Genomic DNA, 25,827 nt, shown 5'->3' with positions numbered 1-25,827 from the left:
ATAAGATAATTATAATATAAATAATAGAGAAACGAATGTAGAAAATATATAAATTCTATAAATATATATTCTATAAGTACATACATATCAATAAATAATATAATAATTAATAAAATGATTAATTAAGAGGAAACTCTTTTATTACCCTTTTCCCTCTGCCTGCAACATTGTTCTCCCTCAGGCTGTTCAAATGACGTATTTGCAAGGAGGTGTCCCCTGACTAATAACACTGCAAATGGCCCCCTGTAAATTCCCAGTCCCCCCTTGTCCTGCCCCACATTTGCTTTCTTCTATAGCACTTCTCACTTTCTGATACGCTATGTAATCTATTTACTTCTTTTATTGATCGTTTTTGTGTCTGACTCCACCCAGGAGTGTGTAGGTTCCATGAGCTCAGGGAGTTTTGTCTGCTCAACTCAGATATGCACTCCCAGCCCCAACATCCATCAGTGCTTGTCCCCAAAACATCCACGTCCTGATCTCTAGAATCTGTGAAAGTTCCCTTCTAGGGCACGAATGGAGGCTTTGCAGATGGGATTAAGTTAAGAATCTGGAGATGGGGAGATTATCCTGGGTTACGTGGGTGCACCCCAGATGTAATCGCAAGTGTCCTTATAAAAAGGAAGCAGAGGAGATTTGGGTGCATCCAAAGATGTCAATGTGACAACTGAAGCAAGATGCTAGTCCGCCAGCTTTGAAGGTGGAGGAAAGGGCCAGGAGCTAAGCAAAGCAGTTTGGGAAGCCGGAAAAGGCAAGGAAATGGGTTCTTCCCTAGAGCATCCGGTGGGAGCGCAAGCCCTGCTGACACCTTGATTATGGCCCCGTAAGACTCTTTTCAAAGTTCTGGCTTCCAGAACCACAAGGGCACAAAATTCTGTGGTTTTAAGCCACTGACTTTGTGGCAGTTTGTTATAGTATCCATCGGAAACTAAGGTTGTGCTCCATAAACAGTTGTTGAATGAATAAGTGTTTGTTGAACCAGTAACTGGAGACACCAGTATTGCTTATAATGAGTAGAAGGTGAGAGAACAGAAACATGGGCAGGCAGTGCAAACACAGTCGGGGCCGCAGGGGTGCACCCAGGTAACCCAGGATAATCTCCCCATCTCCAGATCCTTAACTTAAGGATCCTTAACTCTTCTCTAATTCTCCGTTAGACAAGAGAGCGTGAGAGACCCAAGAGCACCCAATGGGGACTTGATGTCTGTGCAATGGAAAATGGAATGGTTTTCCTATTCCGTCAGTGGAGGATACTTAATGCTTCAGTTTGCAGGCCTGAGGGAGGGGATCAGGGCAGACTTTATAGAGATGATGATATTTGTACCTGGTCTGGGAGGATGAGTGGAAGAGAGAGGACAGCACATGGCGTGGCCATTAAGTATGTGTGCCACCTAAAGTTGCCACCGCAGGCTAAGTCTCCCGTGACTTGAGAAGTGTAGCCAAGGTGAAGGGGAGCCTCCAGAGGCTTCTATGCAGGAAGTGCCATGGTCCAGCCACTGCTTTGGAGACATCCTCCTGAGTGGAAGGAGGGCTGGGAGACAGGGGGATCTGGGGAAGGGGACCTCGTGCTGCCTCATCTTTTGCCTGGGCTCCTTCTCATGCTCTAGCTGCTTCCATTTTTGACCTGCTTCTCCCCTACGGTGACCTAGTCCAGACCCTTGACGAGGACAACATGCCTCTGTCCAGCGTGGGTCTCTCTCCTGAGTTTGCAACCCCAGCAGAGGTCGGAGTCTCATTCCGCTCTCCCCTTGGGGTGCAGGTCATTGAGTGTGAGGTGTCTCTGTCCTTATGGAGATGTCCTGTGGGCTGTGGCATACTTGGGTCTGGAACTCAGGGGCCGGGAAGGGAGGTCAGAAGAGCAGTGAGGTGACAGTTTGAGAACAGTGGCCCATCGAGAACAAATATTCCTGTGATCGGCAAATGGAGTCATTGTCCCTTGGAGTCAGGAACTTGTGGCCACGGTGGCTGCTTGGCAAGGATCTGGGAATGAGGTGGTTCTCCCCCACCCTCACCTCCATCCTGGCATGAGAGGGCCCTTCGACTGAGCAGGCTGGACAGGATGGAAGCCAGAGAGGACTGGCGGGGGCTTCCTCTGGGGCAAGTGGACTTGCCCTCTGAGGAAGATTCCCTCTGAAAGATAGTGTGCCTGGCGGGTACGCACACAAGTTCTGGGGGCAGCCCTGGGCCTATCAGTTACTAGCGATGGGGCCAAGAGGAGAACTCTGTGCCTCAGTTTCCCTATTTGCTCTGTGTGAAGGGCTTCACAGAATCCCTGGCAAACAATAAGTGCTTGACAAATATTAGCCATTATTATGATTGTTATTGTTTTAATTAGCTCTGTAAACTTTTCCTAAATGCCATCCCTGTACTCAGTCCTGCCCCTGTCTAAGGACAAAGAGATAAGACATCCCGCCCTCAGGGTGTTCACTGTTTAGTGAGAGAGACAAACAAATGGATAAAAATTCTATCAGGGGATGAAAATTCTAGAATAGAGGGAGCTCCAACTTCCTGGGGCAAGGGAGGGTATAGGAACACTTGATGGAGATGGTGACATTGGTGCCCGGCCCGGGGTGACACGTGGAAGAAGAGAGAGGGCAGCACTTGGCATTGCAGGCACACAAGCGCTGGGGTTGGGAGCCAGGCAGGAGGGAGCTGGCTGGAGCCCTAGGCTGTGAGCATGTGCTCCCCGGGGCGGGTGGCTGTTGACTCCAAATGCCCCTGACCTCACTTTTTTTTTTTTTTAAGATTTTATTTATTTATTTGACAGAGAGAGACAAAGCGAGAGAAGGAACACAAGCAGGGGGAGTGGGAGAGGGAGAAGCAGGCTTCCTGCCGAGCAGGGAGCCCGATGCGGGGCTTGATCCCAGGACCCTGGGACCATGAGCCAAAGGCAGACGCTTAACAACTGAGCCACCCAGGCGCCCCTGGCCTCACCTTTGACAAAGCCAGCAGCAATGCCAGCCTCGCCAGAAGTGTTCCTGCCCATGACATCATGCTGAGGCCAGTCAATTCCATGAATCGGACACAGCCCCCACCCCTCCTGCCAAGGGGTGCCAAGGAGGGGGAGGAAGCTCTTCTCGGCCATGCCTAGTCAGGTGACACAAGTTCCTGTCCGTGCTGGCTGCCACCACCCCAGCCCAGTAAGGACAGGAGCCAGGCTCGCACCCTCTGTAACCTGATGCTCGCCTGCATCGGCCCTGGCTTCTGAGTCCACTCCTCCAGGGGTGCCACAGCCAGCCCGCGGTCATGGTCACGGTCACGGTGACCTCCTCCCTGCTGGCTGCCGGGCCTGCTCACAGAGCTCCACTCAGTGAGGTCCAGTGGAGTCACTGCAGGGGGCAGAGACAGCTGTTGCAGCCACTGGCCTGGAGTCAGGTTAGACCAGGTGTCCCTGGGAGGGGCCCAAGGAGGGGCCCAGACTCCTGCCTCCACTAGCAAGCATCCCTGTGCTGGAAGCAGGCCTGAAATGCAGGCCTCTCTGCACCCAAGGATGAAGGGCATCCCTCTTGCCCTATCACCAGATGCCGAGCCTTCCCTCCTCCCCCCTGGACTGACCTGAGCCTCACCTTCAAAAGGCACAGACACTGCTTGGATGCCAAGTGATGGAATGATAGAGTGCACAGGCTCTGGGGTCAGACCGCCTGGGTTCACATCCTAGCTCTGCAACTTCCTAGCCGTGGCAGCTGGGGTGAGTAACTTAACCTGTCTGTGCCTCAGTTTCTTCATCTATACGATGAGATAATCAAACCTGCTTAATCCAGAGATTGGAAGATTTTTCTCCATAAAGGGCCAGAGAATACATACGTTAGGCTTTGCAAACCTAGGGTCTCTGTTGCAACTACAGGGATGGCGGCCATTGTAGCGCAAACGCAGGTGCAGATAATACGTAAATGAATGGGCATGGCTGTGTGCCAATAAAACTTTATTTATGGACACTGAAAATGGAATCTTGTATAATTTCCATGAGTCACAAAAGAGTCTTCTTCTGATCTTTTTAACCATTGAGAAAAGTGAAATACAAAATATTCCTAGGTCATGAGCAAAAACAGGATCTGGCCCATGGGTTGCAGTTTGCTGTCCCCAACACTCGTCTCCGTAAGTGCTTAGAACAGCACCCAGCACACTGTTGCTGAGCTCACATTGAACTCCTACTGTGTGCTTAATACATGTTAGGTATTGTCATGTTGGAAAGTGTGAGTAGAGAAACGGTTGTCTGCGGTGGTTGGCTTGCTGCGGAGGGGCAGGCCTTGGGGGGGGGGCAGTGGCTGCCTGGGAGGAGGAGAGGCTGAAGTGAGTTATCAGATGATCCTTTGTGCCTTGGGCCACCACTTGCTGGGGTGTCCGGCAAGGCCCTTTTGCAGACCTTTCTTTGCTTGGGTAAGGGGCCCCGGGCACTGGCTTAGCTGCCCAGAACACGGCCCCCCCCATGCTCCCAGAGTGAGGGCCTCCTGTCACATCCCCAGACCGCCCCCCATTGCACTCTACCCCCACACACTCCAAGGACCTCGGGCCAGCTCCCTGCCTGAGGGCACAGAGGAGAGACCTCTCCCCAATGTCAAAACCTAAAAACAGTTTCTTCACAGCCTCAGCTCCGAGGCTGGTGCTTCTTCTTGGCGTTGGCACTAGGCAGTGGTTATCTGCCCTTGATACTTCAGGTCATATCCTTGGGCCCCAGCCCAGGCCGGAGGAGTGGGTGAAACTCCCAGCTTGGGGCTTTGGAGGAGTCTTTCTCTCTCAAGATCTGGTGAAAGCTCTGTCAGGCTTCCCTTCTGGCCTTCGGCTGGCTGGGCACCATTTCCTCGACCCCTATCTCTCTCTGGAGCAGATGTGCCAGGGGTTTGGGCGGCCGGCCCTTTCTCACCCTGGACGGCTGTGAAGGTGGCTGGGCAGGGGCCAATGGGTCCCCTGCACACACCCAGGCCCCATGTTGTTGGTCAAAGCAGACTTGTCCTCAATGTCTCTGAAAAGCCCAGAGAGGGGTGCCAAGAGTCCCTTCCACATGCAGGAGACAGGGTGACATGGTCTAAGTTCTCAGACCGGGGCTGGGGGTCCCAGCTATATTTCCCTTCACCTCCCTGCCTCAGGACTCAGCTGGTACCTGGGTGTCTGTGAGCTGGTCGGAAAAGGCCCTCTCCAAACGCAAGGTATTATATCTGGGAGGCGGTGTGCCAGGCACCTGGGTCCCTGGGGCTGGAGGCAGGCGCAATGCGGAGGTGAAAGTGGGCAGGTCATTGTCTACATCAAGGCCTGGGTTGTCCTGGCCCTGAGGGCCAGGGGGAGCGTGCCTCCGGGCCCACCACTCCTTGGCCTTCTGCCACTGGTGGCGGGCAATGATAGAGAAGGAGTCGATGAAGAACACCTCAATGATCTCAATGACACAGACGACAGAGCAGCTCATCCACAGGCCCAGCTGGCCACCGAAGTTGGACAGAAGCATCTCGATCTGCAAGGGAGGTCAAGCCACACCGTGAAGAGGGCCCCTCCTCCCAAGTTGGTCTCATGCAGGGACCCCCGATTCCCAAGGGAGCCCCTGGCAAATGCTGGCCCTGAATGGGTTTGGAGGGCTTCCAGTCCCCTCTTCCTCTGCCTATGCTGATCCCAGGCCTGGATGGCCCATGGCAGCCCTGCCAGCTCAGACTGAATCGCTGGCATCTGACTCTGCTCTCTGAGGCTGGGCAGATGGGCACATTTGCAGACCCCAGACAGGTCCCAGAAGGAAGCTACTCACGCTGTTGGCAGGGCTCTCCATGATGGATCTCTGGTTCAGGTCTTTGTAGAATATCAAGAGTTTGGCCAAGTCTGTCCTGCAGAAATTCCAAAAGTCAGGGCCAAGGTGAGTCGGGCGCCTGTGCATTCTACCAGACGACCAGCCCTTTAGCGTGACTGTCTCCCTCCTGCCCAGCCCCCAGCATGGCCCAGGCCCTGAGCTCCCCGGGGGTCCTAGAACCTGGTCCCTGAGACTCCTTCTGTACCCTAGAGCACATGCCCAACCTGGGCCTGGTTGTTCCCTCCACAACCATTTCCTACCCTCCAGACTAAGTCAGTCCACCCAGCTATACTCCCCTAGCACCCTGTTCTTCATTAAACCTTGACATTGCGATGGTTTGATTGCAATCTCAAATATGTACAGGAGACATGCAGGTAATGTACACAAGCGAGGTAGGCTGAGTGTAGGGAAATGACAATGACCATAATAGCAGCCAGCATTTATCAGACACTTCCTGTGTTGCCACCCACCGTTAAGTGCTTATGTAAATTCACTTGTTTGATGCTCACAACAACCCTAGCTAGCTATGTTTTCATCGTCCCCATTTTACAGATGAGGAAACCAAGACCCGGGTTGGTTAAGTCACTTGCCCAAGAATGCACTGCTCGTAATTGGCAGATCCAGTATTCAGACCTGGATGAATCTGGCTTCACAACCCATGCTGTTAGCCGCTGTACTAAATGGCCTCCTGATAGGACTGTGGCAAACTGGAAAGCCCATGCTTATTCCAAAGGGACAAGTGCTACTCAGCTCTTTAGTGCTATGAAGAACGGAGGTTTGCTGTTTCCAGAACTTCTGATCTTTCAAGGAAAGCCAGACGTAATGGGTTACTTTTGTGGAGCTGGATTTGGTCTAGGGGTCACCGGCTTGCAATGCTTGGTTTAATAGTTTGCAACGGCTTGGTCAAAGTCTATCTTTATGACTAGACCGTAAGGCCCTTTTGGGCAGGGATCATGTCTGCTCGGTCATCATAGTACCCCCAACACCACACACAGCACCTGGCACCTAGTGGATATTCAATAATTGTGGGAGGCTAGCCTGGCCTGGGTGCTGGGCCCTGTGGAGATGGGGAGGGCCCAGAGAGATGTGAGGTCACATGGCAATTCCCCCACCCTCTCTCACACCTTCGTCTCCATCCCCTGGGCTCCCTGAACTCTGGCCTGCCTGATTTTTGTTAAAGCTCCCTTGGAAGTGAATTTCGATGTGGAAAATTTAAATGGGATCAGAAGCTGCATGGCTCAGAGGAATATTTTTCCAACTAGGTCAAGATACATCAGGAAGCCATGACATCAGTTTCCTAGGCCATGACCACTACCTTTGACAAAGCAAACCAGGATAGGAAATATCGCATCGCAGCCACAGAGATGTTCAAACTCTTTGTCAGCTGATATGGGCACTGATCATTCCGAACGGTGCCAGGATCACCGGAATGGATATAAACAGTTGGTTTGGCTATACCGGCTTGCAGTGTCTGAAGATCAGCCTGAGTGCTTTGTACATCATAAGGAAGTGCTATTCCATGAGACTTTTACCTCATTTATATATTCAATGGAAAACCATTTTCATACCATGGGTTACGGTCAAAACATTTGAGAGCCCCAGGCCTAGCGCAGGGCCTGGCTCCGGACACAAGCTTGATCAATATTTGTTGAATAAAGGAACGAGTGAACGAACAAGAGAGGGTTTGGCAGGGCCAGTGGAGAAAGAGGAAACAGGGCGGGGGTCTGCTTACTTGTTGAGTTTTTTCTTTATTTGCTGGCCTTGGTCCCAAGTGAGAACGGGCAGCAACCATTTCTGTGACAGAGAAATAAGGAATGACCTGGGGATGTCTTGAGAGCCCAGGGCCAGCCCATGCACCTCCCCTCTTAGCCTCTGCACCCCATCTGACCTCCCCTGTGCATCTCTCCCCGAAGCCAGAGGACCCAGGTGGAACATCAGGCTCCGGGCTGAGGATATGAGGCGAAAGAGGGGGCAAGGTAACTTACCTCGGAAACCATGGATGGCCACTGTGCCAGACTGGTGGTCAGTGTCCACTCCTTAAAGCTAAGGGGGGAGGGCACAGAGTGAGTGCGGGAGGCCCGGCCCGGCCCAGCCCTGTGTGTTCCGTCCTCCCAGGCCCACTCACCTGCAGGCTTCCCGGCACACCGCCTGGCAGCCCAGCTCCTCCCGGACAAAGGCCTGGTGCAGCTCATAATAGCAGTACACTGGGGACAAGGCAGAGGGCAGTGTGAGCTTCGGGGCCACAGTGCCCTTCGGGGGGGGTTAGCCATGGAGCCCCCAGAGTCTCCTTGTAATGATTTCTCCTCCCCTTTCCTGTTCTCTGGAAACAAATGCTGCTCTGTCATGTTGAGAGACAGAATACTGTGGAGGTTAAGGACATACGCTGGGGGGTCAGCAGCACCGGCTTTGAGTCTAGCTCTGTTACTCCCTGGCTGGGTGACCTTGGACAAGTTGCTCAACCATCCTGAGCCTCAGTTGTCTGTTCCGTGAAAGGGTACCATCCGTGGTTCCTGCCTCCTGGAGCTGTCAGAGGTGGCCAACCTCTCAGCACACGCTGGGGTTCAGCATTTGGTCCTTAATCAGAAAGTGGAATTCAAGCCAGGCTTGAGGACAGGAGTAAAACTCTGCCTCTTATCTCTCTATCAATACCTCCGTCCTGCAAAAGGCCCTAGCATAGGCTGGTGCTGGGGCTGGGCGGACCCCACTTCTGGGGCAGGTCTCACTTACTCCAGTTGGGGTGCTGCTGGTAGTTACAGTAGTTGGCTGCTGGAGGTAGAGGCTGGTTATACTGGGCACACCCACATTTCTCCACCATCTTTGTCTGGAAGCACGAGTGAAGGCAGATCTGAAAGACGAAACCCAGGGGTTCCCTTAACCTCCTTGTACATGGACTCCAGAGAGCTCCCTCCCTACACAACCCGCATCCAGGGGGCCGGCTTCCCACAGCCTTGGCGGACCGCATAAATGTGCCCCAGTGGACTGGGCCAGGGGTGGCCCTGGCACCAAAGGGACCGAGGTGGAAAAGTGATTGAGAATTCAGATTAACTGAGAGGAGGAGAACAGGCTGAGCTGGGGCTGGACCTGGGGCGGTCCTTTCTCAATGACTTGAGTGCTGACCCAGGGGAGTGGGGGGACATCGGAGCAGATGCCAAGAAAGAGAGGCCCTCGCTTTTCTGTTCTCAGGTGCAGGCCCTCCACGCTGGATCCTTGGAGATCATAAGCTACCACCATAGCCACAAAGCTTATAGCATGCAAGCTCATGGCAAGGGCTCTGAAGGCAGGCTACTCCAGTTCAAATCCCAGGTTTGCCACACCCCAGCTGTGTGACCTCAGGCAAGTTCCTTAACTTCTCTGGTTTCTTCACCGTTGAAATAAGTATAACAGTACCTACTTCACGAGGTTGTTGTGAGCAGGAAATGAATTGCTATATGTAAGGTGTTTGTCCATGGTAGCCTCTCACTAAATTTTATCCAGGAGTGTCTTTCCAATGAGCTGAGCTTTCCTTTTGGTCTTGAAGTCAGTTTGATTGTATTTCTATTATAAGTAGACATTCTTTGACTAACAGTCTCTTTTCACTTAGCGTCCCTACCACCTCTCAGCTCAGCTCCAATGTAAGCTAGAGGACTCAGTGCGAACGTAGGAACACCTGATCTTTTTTATTCTACTGGAATGATTCTCATTAACTCTGAGCATCCCAGGAGGAGGGGAACTGCAGACTCCCAGAATGTAAGAGAAGGCATAACGGATGATCGCACTCAAGGGTTGCAAATTCAAATCCTTTCAGGGGCCAGTGATAGAGGTGATACACTAGGGGCCGGTGGGGACTATGGGAAAGGAGAACATGTGTCTCCTTGAACCGGGCAACTCCACCCACTGTTTACACTGCAGGGCTGTGGGCCTGATGTTGCCAGATCTTGTTTTTCAAGAGAAGCTGGAAATCTGGGTTTTCTTATGAAATTCCCTGACTTTTAAACACCATCCAGGCCAGAAAAAAAACTAGGTGTGCAGCCTGGAAGGGGCCTGGGGGCTGCCAGTTAGCAGGCCCTGATCCAATCCCACCTCCCCCTGTGACTGCTGGGGATGTCATCACTTGCCCGAGGACATCATCGAGTGTGGGCCATGAGGGGCCCAGAAGCCAGGCTCCCAACCCCTTGGCCAAGGCCTCCCCCAGACTGCTTCTCTCCTGTCCCTCACTTGCCAAGACCTATTTAGGAAGCAGGCCTGTCTCAGCTGTACATTGTGTTCCATGCAAACCTCAATCAATCAATTCGGCTCTGGTTACAGACGGATTGAAGAGGACTGGAACCAACTGGCGTTGTTTGTTCTTGAGGTCTTTGGATGAACCCCAGGAATTATCAGCAGAGTTCCTGGTCCCAGACACACCCCACCCTATAGATAACTGTCTCCTGTGTCCAGACCACAACCCAGGGCTGAGTGCCCCCTCCCGCCCATACCTGGAGGGAATATGCCGCGTTGTAGATATTACTGATCGGCACGTCGCTCCCGTCCTCCGTGCACTGGCTGTAGGGTTCACTGAGCTTGAAGGACTCCGTCTGTAATCACAGCAGCATGCATTCAGCCCTACCCAGCCCCAGGACCCAGATGGGGGCACCCCTGGGAGCTGAGCATTTAGTCCTTCATTTAACAAATATTTCTCAAGCACCTACTAGGTGCGTGGTGCTATTCTAGGCACTGTGGACTCAACAATGATCAATAGAGACAAGCTCCCTGCTCTTGTGGACATTACTTTCCAGTGGGGTAGACAGACAGCCAAAAGGCAAATAGATGCATGAGATAATTTTGGATAATTATGGCTAGTGATCAGTGAAACTGGGAAGAGGGACTGGAGGGCTTGCGGGGACGGGTGCAGTCTTTCCAAGAATGATTGAGGAGGATGCCTTTGAGAAAGGGACACGTTGGCTCCACAAAGAATGGCAAGAAAGAGGTGGATTTGCTAAGAAGTGGAGGAAGGGGATAGGGCAGAAGCCGCAGCAAAGGCTGATGTCGGGTAGGACCAGGGTGGCTGGAAGGCAGCATGAGAAAGATGAAGCCAGAGAGGGAGGTCAAGGCCAAATCATGGCAGCCTCCTCTGGCATGCTGAGAAATCTGGATTTGGATTTCAAAATGGTAGTAAGCCATTGGACAATCCACTGGGAGGGCACAGGAAGGGGAAAAAAGACAAGCAGTGACTGTGTGCTTCGTGGGATTCTCCTCCCAGGGAAGGGCCCATTTCCTATCCTCTTGTCTTCCGGTCCCAGAAGTTGACTTGGAAAAATTGACTTTCTTAGAGAGGGCCAAGGAATGCTCCAGAGAGTAGAATGATACCCTGATCAGAGGAGGTGAGAGGATCGTAACTCACAGTTCAAAAACCACATGAAATAATGTTTTATCGTGGTTTACTAAGTTTGGCTCTAGCTTAATATTTGTCACTGCAAATAAAAAATCCAGACAAGCCAATTAAAAAAAAAAAAGAATAATGTCTCCCAGGAGGCAATGATAATTGAATATAAATTGTGACCAGCTTATAGCCAGGTTCCTTGTTTTTTTGTTTTGTTTTGTTTTTGTTTTTTGTCCTTTTTTTGTTTTCTGAGAGTGGGAGAAAAGGGGAAATCAATGGCAGATTTGTGGGAGGAAAGAAAATCTTTTTTTTCCACTGAAGAGTGGCCAGATAGACAGAAAAATAACAGAGGGAGGAATCAAGGAGTTTGACCTAGGTGGAAAATGTAGAAATCTCAAGTAGTTGTAATCTCCTTCTGTTTATATTGTAATCCATCTGCTGTCCATTAGTGGCCCTCAATTAACTGCAGGGACCTCAAGGGCAATTGCCAGTGCCCGTTTTAAAACATTTAAACAACAGAAGCAAAGGGGAAAGTGGTCTTTCCTCAATGTGGTCTCCTCTCTTTCCTAGGAGAGGAGCAGATCTGATCTCAGATATACAGACAGACAAGTGGACAGGCAAATATGTACTCACACATTCCCTTTGCCCTGAAATCTCCTCGTCACTAACAATGAAGAGTGAGCATCTTTCTGTGTCAGTACAAAATAAACAGACTGACTTCATTCCTCCAACAGCTGGGTGGCTAACAGATTTAGAGTCTCTAGAACATGCCAGGGCTGGCTGGGCACTGGGGTACAAAGATGCTGAGCGTGGCTTCCCTGGAGGGCACTTCAACTCACTGCCACCCTCTAAGCTTCCCCCAAGCTGCAGGCTCCCTGGGCAGATGTTCCTTCAAGCTCCTGAGTCCTGCTGAGTGGTCCCAGCGTGTGGCAGCTACAGGCTTTACCTGCCTGGGGTGGGGGTGGGGGGCAGGGAGTATAAGACCCTGGCATCTAGGTGACAGGGTTTGTCTACTTGGAGAAGCCGTGTGCTGCCGGCAAAGGTGGCTGGAGCTCCTTCTACTTGGAGGACCAGCCCACGGGCCACTTCCAGAAATCATCTTTTGACTTTTATGCTTTTGAGTCCTCAATGGCCCAGTCCTCTGTAACAATACTTATTGAACTCAGAGCCCCTGGGTTATTCAGGTTGCTTCCTAAAGCAATTTGGATAGGGCGGGATTGGAAGGTGGGGAGGTAGGGCAGATGGGGTGGGCACTCTAGTGCTCCCTCTCTGGCTTGCTCTCTTTTTCTCTCCCTCCCTCCCTTTCTCTCTCCCCTCCACCATCAGTTTTTCAGAACTGCTGATCTGTCCCTGACCCCTAGGGACACAAAAATGAGAATGGGTACATATGTATGTGAATGGATGCAAGTTTTGTATATATGTGTGAGCACTCATTCGTGTTGGTGCGTACGTGTGTGTGAGATGTGTGTATGTGTGTGCATGCATGGGTATATGTAGGTGTGATTAAGTCTATGTGAGTATATGTGTGGGCAACAAGGCCCATTTTTATCACACCAGATCTTATCTGCTTCCTTCTTAGAATCCTGAGGGAGGCCAGCATTTGCACAGGAATCCTCAGCTTCTTAGATGTCATTTATTTATTTGAGAGAGAGAAAGAGAGAATGAGGGGGGGGAGTGGCAGAGGGCCAAGCAGAGGCCCCGCTCAGCAGGGAGCCTGATGCAGGATCAGTCCCAGGACCCTGAGATCATGACCTGAGCTTAACTGAGCTTAACTGACTGAGCCATCCAGGCGCCCCTCCAACTCACCTCTTTAAAGGTATGAACTATGCCAGGGAAAAGCCCAGGCAGCAGCATGATGCCCTAGATGGAATTATGGGTGGTTTAACTCTCTTTTTGCTTTTCTTCTGTTTTTATATTGTAATAAATTATAAAATTTATTTGTGTATGGCAAAGTTTATACTTTTAATCAATGGAGGAAAGAAAAATAATTACACAATATATGAAGTTAGGACTACTGTTGATTCTTTGGAGGAAGCAGTGAATTCTATGTCTACTTCACATCCTGCAGAAAAAACATTCTAGTGAGTTAAAGTATTAAGTGAAATAATAAAATAACTGGAAGGTAGCTCAGCTCAGTATCTGATCTCAAGGAAGGAAAATCCTCAATAAGCATAATGACTAAAGAAGAAAACAAAGATTTTAACTATGTGAACATTTGAAAAGTTTGCATGTGAAACAGTAGCATAAAGTAAACTGAAAGGAATGCACAAACTGGGAAAGATATTTACAACACAAATGGCAAATAACTAGTACTTTTTCTATATATATGGAAGAGATCAACGTCTCATAAGGGAGGAAAGTGTCACCAAGGATAAGAAGAACTTTCTTAACCTCTCTTTTAGCTTCAAACTTATTTTTCCTTTCCTTCACATCTCTCCTCTTAAAAATAAAAAGTATAGTAACAGCCAATATTTTGGGAACACTTACTACACATGAAGCACTGTTCCAAGTGCTTCACATGAATCAACTCACTGAATTCTCATTAGCCTATAAAGTCACATTTTTGTTATCATAGCCATTTCACAGATGAGGTAACTGAGACATTGCGATTACACAACCAAAGTGCAACTCTGGGTCCTTAGTCCCTGTTATGCACATGCTTGTGAAAAGAGGTGTGCATGTGTTTTAAGATAAAAATGCACAGTAGGGTTTGCAATGACAGTGAAGTCTCCCCTCTCTCCAAGACCTGGCTCCACACCACCCTGGGTGAGTTGTCTACCCTTGCCCACTTCCTCGTCTCCCATTCATGATCCAGCTGATTGTACTTTGGTTTCTGTTCCATTTCTTCCACTGAAAACTGCTCTGGCAAAAACCACCGGTGATCTCTTGGTTGCCAAACCCAGAGAACACCTTTTGCCCTTTGTCTTGACTGACCTCTCAGTGGCATTTGGCACTTTGGTTCACACTTCCTTGAAACTCTCTTCTTTGATTTATCGGACACCAATTCTTTCTGGCTTCCACTCCTCATTCTCTGCCTCTATTTCTTCATTTTCTTTCTGCTCAGGCCTTACACATTTGCATTCTGTCTCAGGTCTTGGGTGATGCCATTTATTTCCAACTCTAGAATTATGCTAGATGCCCACCCCAACCCCCACCTCTGTTTTTCTCCTGAGCTCCAGGTTCATAGCATTTCTGGACATTTTCACCTTGATTTCCCAAAGGCACAACAACTTGGGTTATGTCCCAAACCGAAGTGATCATCTTCCCCCACAAACTTATCCCTCCTATTGCATTCCCTAATTCTGAGCCTGGCACCCCCATCCACCCCACTGCCCAAGCCAAAATCTAAATGTCAATCTAACTTCCCTTTTAGTGAGGTCTTTCCTCACTGACCTTGGTTGCCAAGCCCTGTTGCTTCCATGCTGTAGTATCTCTCAAATCCATTCACTTATGCTCATCCCTACAGCCATTGCCTCAGCTAAGGGTCTCATCTTTTCTTTCTGGAATTACTGTCAGTTTGCTGCCTCCAGTATCTTGATTCCTTTTTCTTGATTACTTTATCTTGACTATACTTCAGCCAAAGAGATTTCTCAAAAAGTTTCACCACTCAGCTTAAAATCCTTCCTGTGATGCCTTTGTAATGGCTTTGCCCTTTATTTGGACTAGCCCTTCCGGAAACTATTTGCCTGACACTTGTCCTTCAAGAATCTATCAGCTAGGAAGCCTTCAGCTTCAGCTGCTCCCAACCATCTGTACATCCATCTGCTCACCAACAGTCTGGGCTCCCCACCATCTGTACATCCATCCATACATCCATCTATCCATCCAGCATCATTTACTGAGCATCTACTATGTTCTAAGAACTGAGCCTGGTAACAAGACTGAATGTCTCTGTTCCCACGGAGCTGGGAACTGTTTCACAAAGCTGTGCGGTCTTATAGATAAGATCTTTAAAGATAGGTGTTCTGTTGTATTCATCTCTAAATTTCCAGTGCTTTGGACACACAGTCCCTTACTGAATAAAGGAAAAATTTTAACTGACTGTGTCTACCAGCTTAACATGCCTATCGAGAAAAATAAGTAAAGAAATAAAAAATAAGAAAGGAAGGAAGTCTAGTTTGTTTGGACTTCTTCTTAGTAACCCCATGTTGACCTCTTAATAATCCCTAAGATTACTTTTTGTTGTTCCAAATGCTCATAAATCAGAAAAAGAGCTGACTGACCTAGCTCTGTCAATTTGGTTTTCTACATCTCAGATGAGGTATAGCAGAAAACCCACCCATGTCTTTGTTTACCCACCATTGCTAAAGAAACCATTTGCTTAACAAAGTGGTGGGTATTGCTAAGCTCGGAGAAGGAAATCAGAGGGCAGAATTCCTTAGTTCTTGCACTTTTCCAAGCTCTTGATCCTCTCCCCCAAGCCTGCAGACACTGTGAAAGGCGGAAGGGAAAGAGAGGGCCAAAGGGTAGGTAACAAAAATTTCTTAAAGGATAAGATGTACTGCAAATCCCAAGTCCTCGTCCGGGGCGCAGATAAAACTGCATGGGCAATGTTGGGTGAAAATGTTCACTATTCCGATTTGGGAGTTTTGCAGTCCTGGTGAATAGAAGAATCAATGACCCAGATCCTTAAGTGGTACCCTAAAGTCTTTCCAAGCCACAGTCTCATAGCTTGGGGCTCAGGATTATTGGGGGGGGCAGAAATCTGTATTCGCACAGTCCAAGTTGGTACACAACACTTCTCATGTTGAAACAAACTTCCCACATTGGATTGTGCCTTCCGAGAGAACCCAGGTTCCAGGCAACCATCCTAATTGTTTCTCTTGTCCAGGATTGTCCATTTGATGGGGGCACAGAAGCCACAGATTTCCTCTGGAATGTCACTGTGTACTCAGGTCATCATCTCGGCTGTCTCAACTTAAATATTGCTTGCTTAGAAAAGTACTCCTTGAACTCCCCATTTCCCCCCATTAAAAAAAAGCCTTAGGTCAGCCATCCCCCGGATGGGTTTTCGTGCATCCTGCATTTCTCCTTGGTAGCGCTAATGATGATTATAATTAATCATTTGTGCAATTTTTGTGTGTTTTTTTTTGAGATTTTATTTATTTATCAGAGAGAGAGAGAGAGACAGAGGCAGGCAGAGGGAGAAGAAGGCCCCTTGCTCAGCAAGGAGCCCGATGTGGGACTCGATCCCAGGACCCTGGGATCATGACCTGAGCCGAAGGCAGACACTTAACCGACTGAGCCACCCAGGCGTCCCTGTGCAATTTTTTGTTTGTGATTGATCCTCTCTGCCAGACTCTAAGCTCCGACAGGACAGCGACGGTGTCTTACACTCTGATATGGTCCCACTGTCCAGCACATGAAGAGCTCAGAAAATACTTGTTGAATGGATAAATAATGGGTGGATATACAAGCCCCAGTGCTCACTATATCACTTTATAACCCAATACGAAGCCATCATTCATGGCTGTGCTAAAGCTTTTGTCATTCTAGCTTTACTTTCGCTTGGGAAGACACACTTTGCTTCTCCTCTCGCGTTGAACTACTCAACTTTCTAAAGCTGAGGTTCCTCGGTTTTCTGCCTCTTGGAATAATCACCAGAGTTTGGTAAAAACACAGATCTTGGGCTCAGCTTTCAAGAGATTCTGATTCTGTGGATCTGAGTCAGACGATCAGTCAGATTTGGAAACCACTGCTCTGGAGGACAGATTTGCAAGGAATGAAGACAAAAGGTGGAGAGTTACTGGCATAAAAAGACCTCAGTCCTGCAAACAAGAAGATTGTGTAAGTAGTGGAGGATCTGGGGCACGGCCCTCTCTTTGCCCTTCTGCTCCTATAGGGCATAGTTGACTCAGGGATTGGAGTCTGCAGCCCAGATGTGCTTCTGTTGACAGGTATGAGTGTTTTTAGCAACCAGTGAGGTAAGAGAAAGTCAAAGAGTTGAGGGAGAAGGAGGTTCTTGATGAATGAGGTGAAACTGATGAAGTATGATTGGCTAAATAGGGCTCCAGTGGCCCAGTGACTTCCCATTAGCGATTAAGGAGTGGTTCACATGCCTCATAGACGTTTAGGTGGCCCAGAAGGAAAGGTGTTAATCTGCTCTATTTATATTAGTGACAGATATAGTTAGTGTCTGAGGCTTTGCTCCCAGCACAGGTTCCATAAATGCTAGTGTCTGCCTTTGCGACAAGCGAGATTCCTTCAATTCTTTCCCAAAATGGCATCCTGTGTCCTCGTTCATCCATACAGAAGATGCAAAGACAGCCTTTAGTAGAACTGCTGGAGTGACCATTGCGGGAACTATTAGCAAATCTAGGACTATGCTTCCTTTTGAAACCAACACACTTTTCCAAAAGCCGTGCCTTATTGGTTATTCTTGGAAAAAAAAGACCTGTTTTTCTTGCCACACCTACAGAGATCAGAACATTCTCTTACCAGGTGCATCCCTATGGAGGTGGCCATGGCAGGCTCGATCTCTGTTCCCACATCCTCGATGAAGGGGTATTCATCCTGCCGATGGACAATCACCTTGGCCCCGCTGGAGGACACCAGGAAGGGGTTGTACTCCTCTTCATTTATGTACAAGATGACCTGCAGCCCTGGGAAGACAAAAGGCTACTGCGGTCAAAGGCTCATTAAACATTCCCTGGCGCTAGCCTACCTCTCCCACCGCTTTGGGAGGCTCCAAACCAAGAAGCAGGCATTTCCGACAAGTAAAAGATGGACAGGGCTAGACCGGAAGCTTCATGGAGAAGAGGGGGTGGAGGGATGGTGCTCAACTTGCTCACTGCTGTGTCCCCCAAAACAGCATTACCGCCACAGTTCTGCTGAGCTATAAAGGAACTGCTACCCTACCTGAGACATGCATTTCCGCGTGGTCCTTTGGGATGGGGCATTCTGCAGAGCGTCCAAAGGGACATGCAGTGCTATGGCTGCTTAAACCCTTATAGAAAAGCACTAATGGAGTATCTGATCACTGGTCTAACTTCTCTCCATACTCCAGCTCCTACCCTTGCAGGATATTCTGCATCCAGCAGCCAGAGGGACCTTTGAAAATTGGAAATCAGGGGCACCTGGGTGGCACAGTCAGTTGAGCATCTGACTCTTGGTTTCGGCTCGGGTCAGGAGATAGAGCCCCGCGTCGGGCTCTGTGCTCAGTGTGGAATCTGCCTAAGACTCTCTCTCTCCCTCTGCCTCTCTGCCTCTCTCTCTCAGACAAATAAATAAATCTTTTTTAAAAATTTTAAAAAATAAAATTGGAAATCAAATCAGGTCACTCCCTTGCCCAAAACCCTTCGGTGGAAATTCCATGGAATAAAATCCGTAACCTGACTGTGGCTGTCACGCCTACAGGGATGCAGCCCTGCTTCCGTTTCCCTCCTCGTCCCCTCCCCGCTCTCTCAAGAAGCTCCGGGTACACTGGACTTCTTTCTGTTTCTAGAGCACATCAAATTCATTTCCTTCTCAGGGTTTTTGTACTTAGGTTAGTGCCCCAGATGCTCTTCTGTGGATCTTCTTACCCCTAACTAACTCTTGTCACAGATGCCTCCTTATCTGAAATAAAACCCCCGTCCTGGCCCCAGCACCCCCTTCCCTTTCACTACTTGATTTTCCTTGTAGCCCTCATTAGGATTTTCTTTTTTAAAGATTATTTATTTATTTATTTATTAGAGAGCGAGAGTGAGAGAGAGAGAGAGAGAGAGAGAGAGAGAGAGAAACAGCATGAGAGGGGAGAGGGTCAGAGGGAGAAGCGGGCTCCCTGCCGAATCTCAGCAGGGAGTCTGCTTCTCCCTCTCCCTCAGCTGCTCCCCCTTCTTGTGCTCTCTCTCCTTCAAATGAATAAACAAAATCTTTAAAAAAGAAAGAAAGAAAAGAAAAAAGAAAACTTTGAGAGTTCATTCTGACTTCTTCCATTTGCAATTAAAAGAACTGAAGCCCAGAGCAGGCAAGTGATTTGCTCAAGGTCACCCAGCGCATAGGTAGCAGAGCCAGGACTCTGCACTCTTAGCTCCCAGCTCCCAGACTACTTCTTCCCACCAAAGTACATGTCCTGAGTTACTGTCTCTTGCAGACTTGGTAAGAATACAGGCCACACAGTGGCAAACGCTAGGCCCCCACATGCTGTTTTCCTCTATGACAAGACCTTTCCTTTCCCTGTGGGAGCATATCTGTATATCAAATTGTGTTCCATTTGCTTAGGACTTTGCACAAATTCCTCTTGTGGATAAGCCAGGCCCGTCTGTTGCCGGCTGCCCTACAAAAGTCACCGTGGCAGAGCAGTGGTCGTGCCAGGGCGGGAGGTCGTAATGGTATTACTGGTGCTGGTGATAGGAGTGGTAATGCTACTAACAGTAGGAATGACAACCACAGCCAGCATTGATTGTGTGTTTCATGTGTGTTGAGGACTGAACTGTGTTCCCCTCCCTCTAAATTCATATGTTGAAATCCTACCCTGTAATGTGACAGTATTGGAGGTAGGCCCTTTAAGGAGGTAATTAAGGTTAAATGAAGTCATAAGGCAAGCCCCGATCCCATAGGACTGGTGTCCTTATGAGGATAGGAGGAGATACCAGTGCTCTCTTTTTCTCTCTCTCTGTCTGCTTGCCACAGAGGAAAGGCCAGGTGAGGACAGAGCAGGAAGGCAGCCATCTGCAAGCCAGGAACCAAATTCACCAGCATCTTGACCCTGGGCCCCTTGCCTCCAGAACTGAGAGAACATAAATTTCTGTTTTTCAGGCTATTTTGTTATGCAGCCTGAGCAGACTAATCCAGTGTGTGCCAGGACTTACTTGAAGCACTATATATACATTAAGTCCTCTTGACAACCTTAGAGCACACATATTATCGTGAGTTCCACTTTGTAGATGAAGTGCAGTAACTTGCACGGGGTCACACGGTGAGTGGCAGAGCTGGGTTTTGGCTCCAGAATGCGTTATCTTAACCAAGATAAAGGTATGTTTGCCTCCTTAATCTCCTGTTCTGCATATCTGGGTTCAAGTCCGTCTGAAAGCTGCCTGCCCTGCATTACTCCTTCCAACTACAAGCTCAAACCAGAGTGGTTTTCCAGGAAAAGAAACCCCGGTGATGTGATCTCTTTCTGTCTCTCAAAAGTAAAGAGGAGATGTCAGAAAGGAAAACAGACACCGAAAAAGGAGCCCGCACAGATGCTGATAGAGACACTGCAGCAAAAGGGGACATGGTGTCCCTGGTTTCTGGCTAGATGGAGAGAGCCCGCCTTTCTGGAAGGCTCGGGCACCCCAACTGTCCTGCTGCCAGTGTGCTCACTGTTGGTGTGGATTTCCTTACCATACTCGCTGCCCCCCATGGATGTGCTGAGGATAGTCTCGTTCTCTCTGTTGTTGAACGTGTAGCAATTCCCATACATTGGGTGGTGGAAAAGCGTGAAGTTTCTATGAGGAAGAATACGGGTCAGAAGGAGCTTTGGTGGGAACTCCCCTTGTGCATCTGAGCTGAAGGCTGGATGGGCCATGCTTATGAGGCCAACTCTCTTTTATGGACAATGGATAATAGACATGACTTACTTTCTCCACCTTCAGTCTGATAAGCCATAACCAAAGCCCCTCACCCAGGCTGACACACACATTGATACAGGACTATTCTCTGCTTTGTTCCCTCTCTTAATCCTCCCATCTTTGTCTCCATCCTGATGTGGCACTCCTTGTGCCATATGTCTGCCCCCAGATTCCTCTGCTTGTGAATTTCTCAGCCAACACTTGACATTTTTTTCCATTCCAATACCAGGAAATGATCTCCAGGGAAGGAAGCACAAGGCATGTGTCCTTACACTGGCTTTAGAACCCAACCCTCAAGTGGACATGATTCCAATCACTCAGCTTCATAAGGACCAATATATCTACTTACATATAGAATGGCTTAGTGTTTAAATAGAGTGAAGTAAGCCTTTTGGATAGGCAGGAACACTCTAGAATGTCCCACCACTGCTCAGTCACCACTAGAGGTCTGAGTGTTAACTTAAAGGCAGAAAGGTCTGAGAGCTCACCCATCTGTACATAGACCCTTCTTCCTCTCTCTTTCCCACCTTCCCTTCTTTCCTTTGTTTCCTTCTCTGTGCTAGGTCAATGGTTCTCAGTCATTGGTGTGTATGATGGTAGCATCCAAGGTTATACATATACCATCAACCACTCTGTTTTTATGAGTAACTTAATGAGTTCAAGGATATTTTGACTCTGTGCCATCTCTCTCTTCCTCACTGACTCTAGAACCTAGCTCCCATGTAAGCTGTTTTCCCAAGGGCAGCATCAGAGAAGAGCATCTTCTGCTCCCAAGCCCTCCCAAGCTGAGCTGCAGGTGCAGGCAAGGGGCCCAGAGCTAAGGGAGCAGACTCCTCTCCTGACCTGGCATCGCAGGACACCCCATCAAAGAGGCAGGTAACCAGCAGCTCCTCAGCAGAGTAGCTCATGTTGATTTTCTTCTCCAGAGGGACTTGTGCCATGATGTTCATGTAGTGCAGCTTGTACCACTCCTGGATGGCATTGACTCCCGAGCTGAAGGTGTAGAGGGCGCAGTGGGACGTGTCATTTGAACACTGTGGGTAAGAGGAGACAGTAGGCTGAAGCCATTGGCACTAGCACTGGCCTTCTGAAGGACGGTGAGGATAATGAACTGGGACTCTAGACCAGACGCTCAGGGGGAACAGGAGGGACACCCGAAGCAAGGATGGGCTTCCTCTTACTTCCAGGGGCTGAGAGACATCAGCCTCAAGGACCGAGATGGGGCTGAGAGGAGGACAGAGTCTCACTGTCACGACTCCCTGCGACTGCTTACCAGATAAGAAGAAAAACCAGTTTCTTTAGCATCTCCAGATATCCAGGCTATGGTTGATTATTGCTACTGACTTCCCACACACCTCTAGCCATTTCCTTTTGGGTCAGCAGTCTAGAAATCTGGATGCTTGCCCAGACTCCAAGATGATTTCTCTGCAGGATCTTGGGCAAGGCGTTTTATGGCTCCATTATTTCACCTACCAAATGTCGGCTAAAATGCCATCCTTCCCAACCTCAGAGAGTAGTTGGGAGGACCAGCATTTAAATATATAATAATGAAAGCCTTAGAGGGAGACTGTAGTAGGTTTCAGATGTTCTCATCACACAGAGTTTGGAAGCTCTCAAACGGACAGACATTGAAGGACTGATTTTGCACTCAAGGATTACGGGGAGTGGGTATCTCATGAAAATACCCAGGAAGACTTTGAAAAGTCTCAGTGATTAGGAGAAAAGGCTGTTTTTTCAGGATTTGTAACTGGTGCTCTGAGGTCTCACAATTGGCAAGCCAGGTATGAGGTATAGGAAGAGGTGGTCTCATTCCACCAGGTGTCTCATCCTACAGAGGAGCCTGGGGCCTGGAGAGATAGGGTGATTGATGGACTTTGCCCAGGACACTAATGGAATTTGATTTTGGTAAACGGCTGCTTCTTCAGAGCCCCTCAGATGGGACCCAGAAGGAGAGATGAAAAGTCAGGCACCTAACAAAGGCAAGTACTGCAGGGCAGGGAACAGTGGGTGTTTCTGCTCTGTATCATCTGTTTCATTCCTTCAGGGGTCTGCGCCCTAATTTGGCTTTGGTGGAATGTCCCTTCCCCTATGGGATACAGTCTGATGAGACTGTCCACCATGATGCCTCACCCTCTGCTAGCCATTAGGTGACCCAAACTTGGCCAATCAGATAGTCCCAAGATGGAATCTGAATTGTCCTTATGGATGGATTAGCAAAAAGCATGAAAATAGTGTACTTGAAGTTTAATCCAGCAGCCATACGTGAAATGACTTTCCACCATTTCTTGCCACCTAGATCCCTGGATCTTGCCTAATTTCTGTCCTTTGAGTAGCCTCCCTGAGCTACTGGTCCCTTTCTAAGACATTTTTTTTTCCTGCTCAATATTGCCTGAGTCAGTTTTAGTTGCTTGCAGAAAATTCACCCTGAACTGGGTGTATTTCTTTGGGCAGGACCATAGAGACAGTGGAAAAGGAGAAACCTTACTGGACCCACCATCTCCAGCCCATCCCATGTCCCCCAGCTGTGAGGACGCGTATCTCACCAGTTGGAATCCCACCACCTCCTTGGACGCGTGGACATGCATGGCATCCGACGCCTTGTGAATGATGCGTCCATTGAATTTCCGCTTCCGCCCTGTGAGGAAGTCCCTGGCCTTACCGGTCTCATCCTGACCGAAAGCCATCAGTGGGACCAGTTTGAGGAATTTAGGCCGTGTGCCCTCCCAAGCCGAATTCCAGGACTCTGCCTCTCGGCGTTTTCGAGACGTATTCTCTGGAAAGCCATACAGGGTCTTTAAGGCCACTCTGGTCTCCTGTTCCAAGTCAGCTAGAAGGTCCCGCACCACACTGTACCTGCCAAGGTGGGAAGGAGGAGTCAGGGAAAGGGGAAGCTCCTCTGCCAGAGCACTGGTGCTTCTGCCCTCTGCTCTCCATCAGTGCGTGTCAGCCCTGGGCCCACTTCTCGCCTGCCTCCTTGGCCAAGGAGACCAAGCCTTTTATGATTTGCCCCGTCCAAAGTGACTGTTGGCTTAAGTAAACGGTGATGTGACCCTTGCATGACTTCTCATGCCTTCATTTCTGCCACTACCATCTGCTTGCTCTCGGGGTGTGTTGGTGAGTTTGCCCCAACCAGCATTTCTGGAGTGGTGACTATCAAGTGCCTCCCATAAACCAGCCACGGTGAGGACAATTACAGTGCAGACGATCCCTGCTAAAGAGAAGTCTGTCCAGGGGACAGTGTGCATCTCCACCAAGCTCCCTTGTCCCTGTCATGAACTCCCCTAGAGTCAGTGCTGGGAGGGGGGAGGTAGAACTGTCACCTTGACAACCCCCAAGAACACAGAAGAATGATGCAGGATGGAATGAAGCATAGCACTATCTTTAACTTTTCATTATACAAGTAGTCCTGGTCTCCCTCCTAACCGCCCCCTCTCTTCTCTCTCTACCCCTTGCTCTGTGACTAGGCGACACAGCATGGTGACTGAGTGTATAAACTGCAGAGCCAAACCACCTGGGGTCCAGCTACCCATCCTCGTTCTGGATTTGTGACCTTGGACCAGTTATTTTAGCCTTTTTGTGTCTCAGTTTTCTCCTCTGTGAAATGGGATTATTGCAGAGATTCTATGAGTTTATCTTGTGTGTGTGTGTGTGTGTGTGTGTGTGTGTGAAAACATTCACTATTAATTTTATTGGTGGAATTATATTTGTTAATATTTCACTCCTCCACCACAACTCAGCTCCACTAGGACAAAGACTGTTGGGTTGTTCGGTTCTATGCCCCAGACTCTGGCACACCGCACGACAGCTTGTCTGATTATGGATGGATGGAAGAGAGGGAGGGAGAGACAAAAAGACTCTGAGGGGGGAGAATGAGTCTTAGACCTGATTTTGATTTTGACCAGGTGGTTTACTTTGATACTCTTCCTCCCCTGCTCCTCCCTTCTCTCCACACCCATACCTGCTCAGACAAATTCTGCCAGATTCTGACCTGCCTCACAGATCAGTTTTCAATAATCCCGAGCAGGACTCCAGTGACCCATTTAGAACAGGCCCCTTGGCAGACAATAGGGCAGGACCAAGGGTTGATCCTGCCCAGAGCCCAGTGATCTCAATTAGTGGGGCTGGGTTCACTCAGATGAGGGTTTGGGGCAGCTGAGATGCTTCTGGAAGTCACCTGGGTGTCACTTCTGAGTCAGCTTCCAGCTCACATTTTGGGGAGAGTGAGGTGTAAGCTTACAGGGCTCAGGGGAAATGGCTGAGCTGGTTGTGTGTACCCGTGTGTATGTGTGTGTGTGTGTGTGTGTGTGTGTGTGTCTGTGTGTGTGTGCGTGCGCATGTGTGCGCTCCCAGTTGCCTGGGCTAGGGGGCGGGTTTAGTCCATTCCAGGCCCAACCTCCAAGTGAAACTGACCCCTGCTGCCTCCCCCTCCTGCACATCCTGAGCTAGTCCAACCTCAGGAGCAGCTGTTAGATAGAAAACTTGGTACAGATTTAGAACCTGGGAGAGAGAGTTTACCAAGGTTGGCAACGAATTCTGATTTTTAAAAAGCATGTCTGCAGGGTGGCGCATGGTACCTTGGAGAGGGGCTGTGGCCTCTGGAGGGGGTGCAGACCCCACCCGTAGCCCTGCTCCTGCCTCTTACTTGTAGGGGTTGATGTTGCAGATAGTGACAGCAGGAAAATCCAGCTTCTGGAAGTGGACTTTGATGGAGACAGAGACGGTGTAGAAGGAGGCCATGAGGAGCGCACACTGCCAGAAGATAAGGGCCACGGCGGTGAGCGTGAACAGAATCCAGAGCAGGCGCCGCAGGCGGCCGCGGGACACCACAATGCGGCGACAGCCGTGGGTGTTGGTGTTCAGGCAGTACCACCGCATCAGCTCTTTGATCGTAGGCGCCTGGGGCCCCCTCACCGGCAGATTCTTCTTGATTTTGGCTTTGATCTTCTCTCCAGGAGCCATGGCGAGCATGGGACGTGGAGGGGCAGGCACGCTGGAGGGACGGAGAAGAAAAGCAGGTGAGCTCACAGTGCCACCACCCCCCCCCCACCAGCAAGCGCTGGCTGGTCCCTGGAGGCCGGACTCTGGGAAACACCAGCCCACGTGCCCTCGGAGGCCACCTTCCTTTTTCCCTTTGGGGGCTGGACAAGTCTGCTTTCTGAGGTCCTGGCCCCTCTTCCAGGGTATTT

At 49.5% G+C, this 25,827-nt stretch overlaps 1 protein-coding gene across 1 annotated transcript; it reads right to left on the bottom strand.

Moving 5' to 3' along the window:
- Window positions 1–5,080: 5,080 nt before the first annotated feature.
- SCNN1G (sodium channel epithelial 1 subunit gamma) lies at window positions 5,081–25,606 on the bottom strand. Its single transcript, XM_028090445.2, has 12 exons — window positions 25,284–25,606; window positions 23,185–23,494; window positions 21,485–21,675; window positions 20,415–20,518; window positions 17,544–17,707; window positions 10,222–10,320; window positions 8,495–8,612; window positions 7,893–7,971; window positions 7,753–7,810; window positions 7,500–7,561; window positions 5,729–5,804; window positions 5,081–5,443 (listed from the first exon to the last, which is right to left on the bottom strand). Exons 1-12 carry the CDS (start codon window positions 25,598–25,600, stop codon window positions 5,081–5,083), a joined length of 1,941 nt encoding a protein of 646 aa, XP_027946246.2. The 5' UTR covers window positions 25,601–25,606.
- Window positions 25,607–25,827: the final 221 nt, after the last annotated feature.

The sequence above is a fragment of the Eumetopias jubatus genome, unplaced genomic scaffold, assembly GCF_037043125.1.
Source record: "Eumetopias jubatus isolate StellerSeaLion01/CBP00866 unplaced genomic scaffold, mEumJub1_p1.0 scaffold_12, whole genome shotgun sequence".
Taxonomy (NCBI): domain Eukaryota; kingdom Metazoa; phylum Chordata; class Mammalia; order Carnivora; family Otariidae; genus Eumetopias; species Eumetopias jubatus.
The sequence above is the reverse complement of the archived record's forward strand: the minus strand, read 5'-3'. Positions and strand labels throughout refer to the sequence as shown.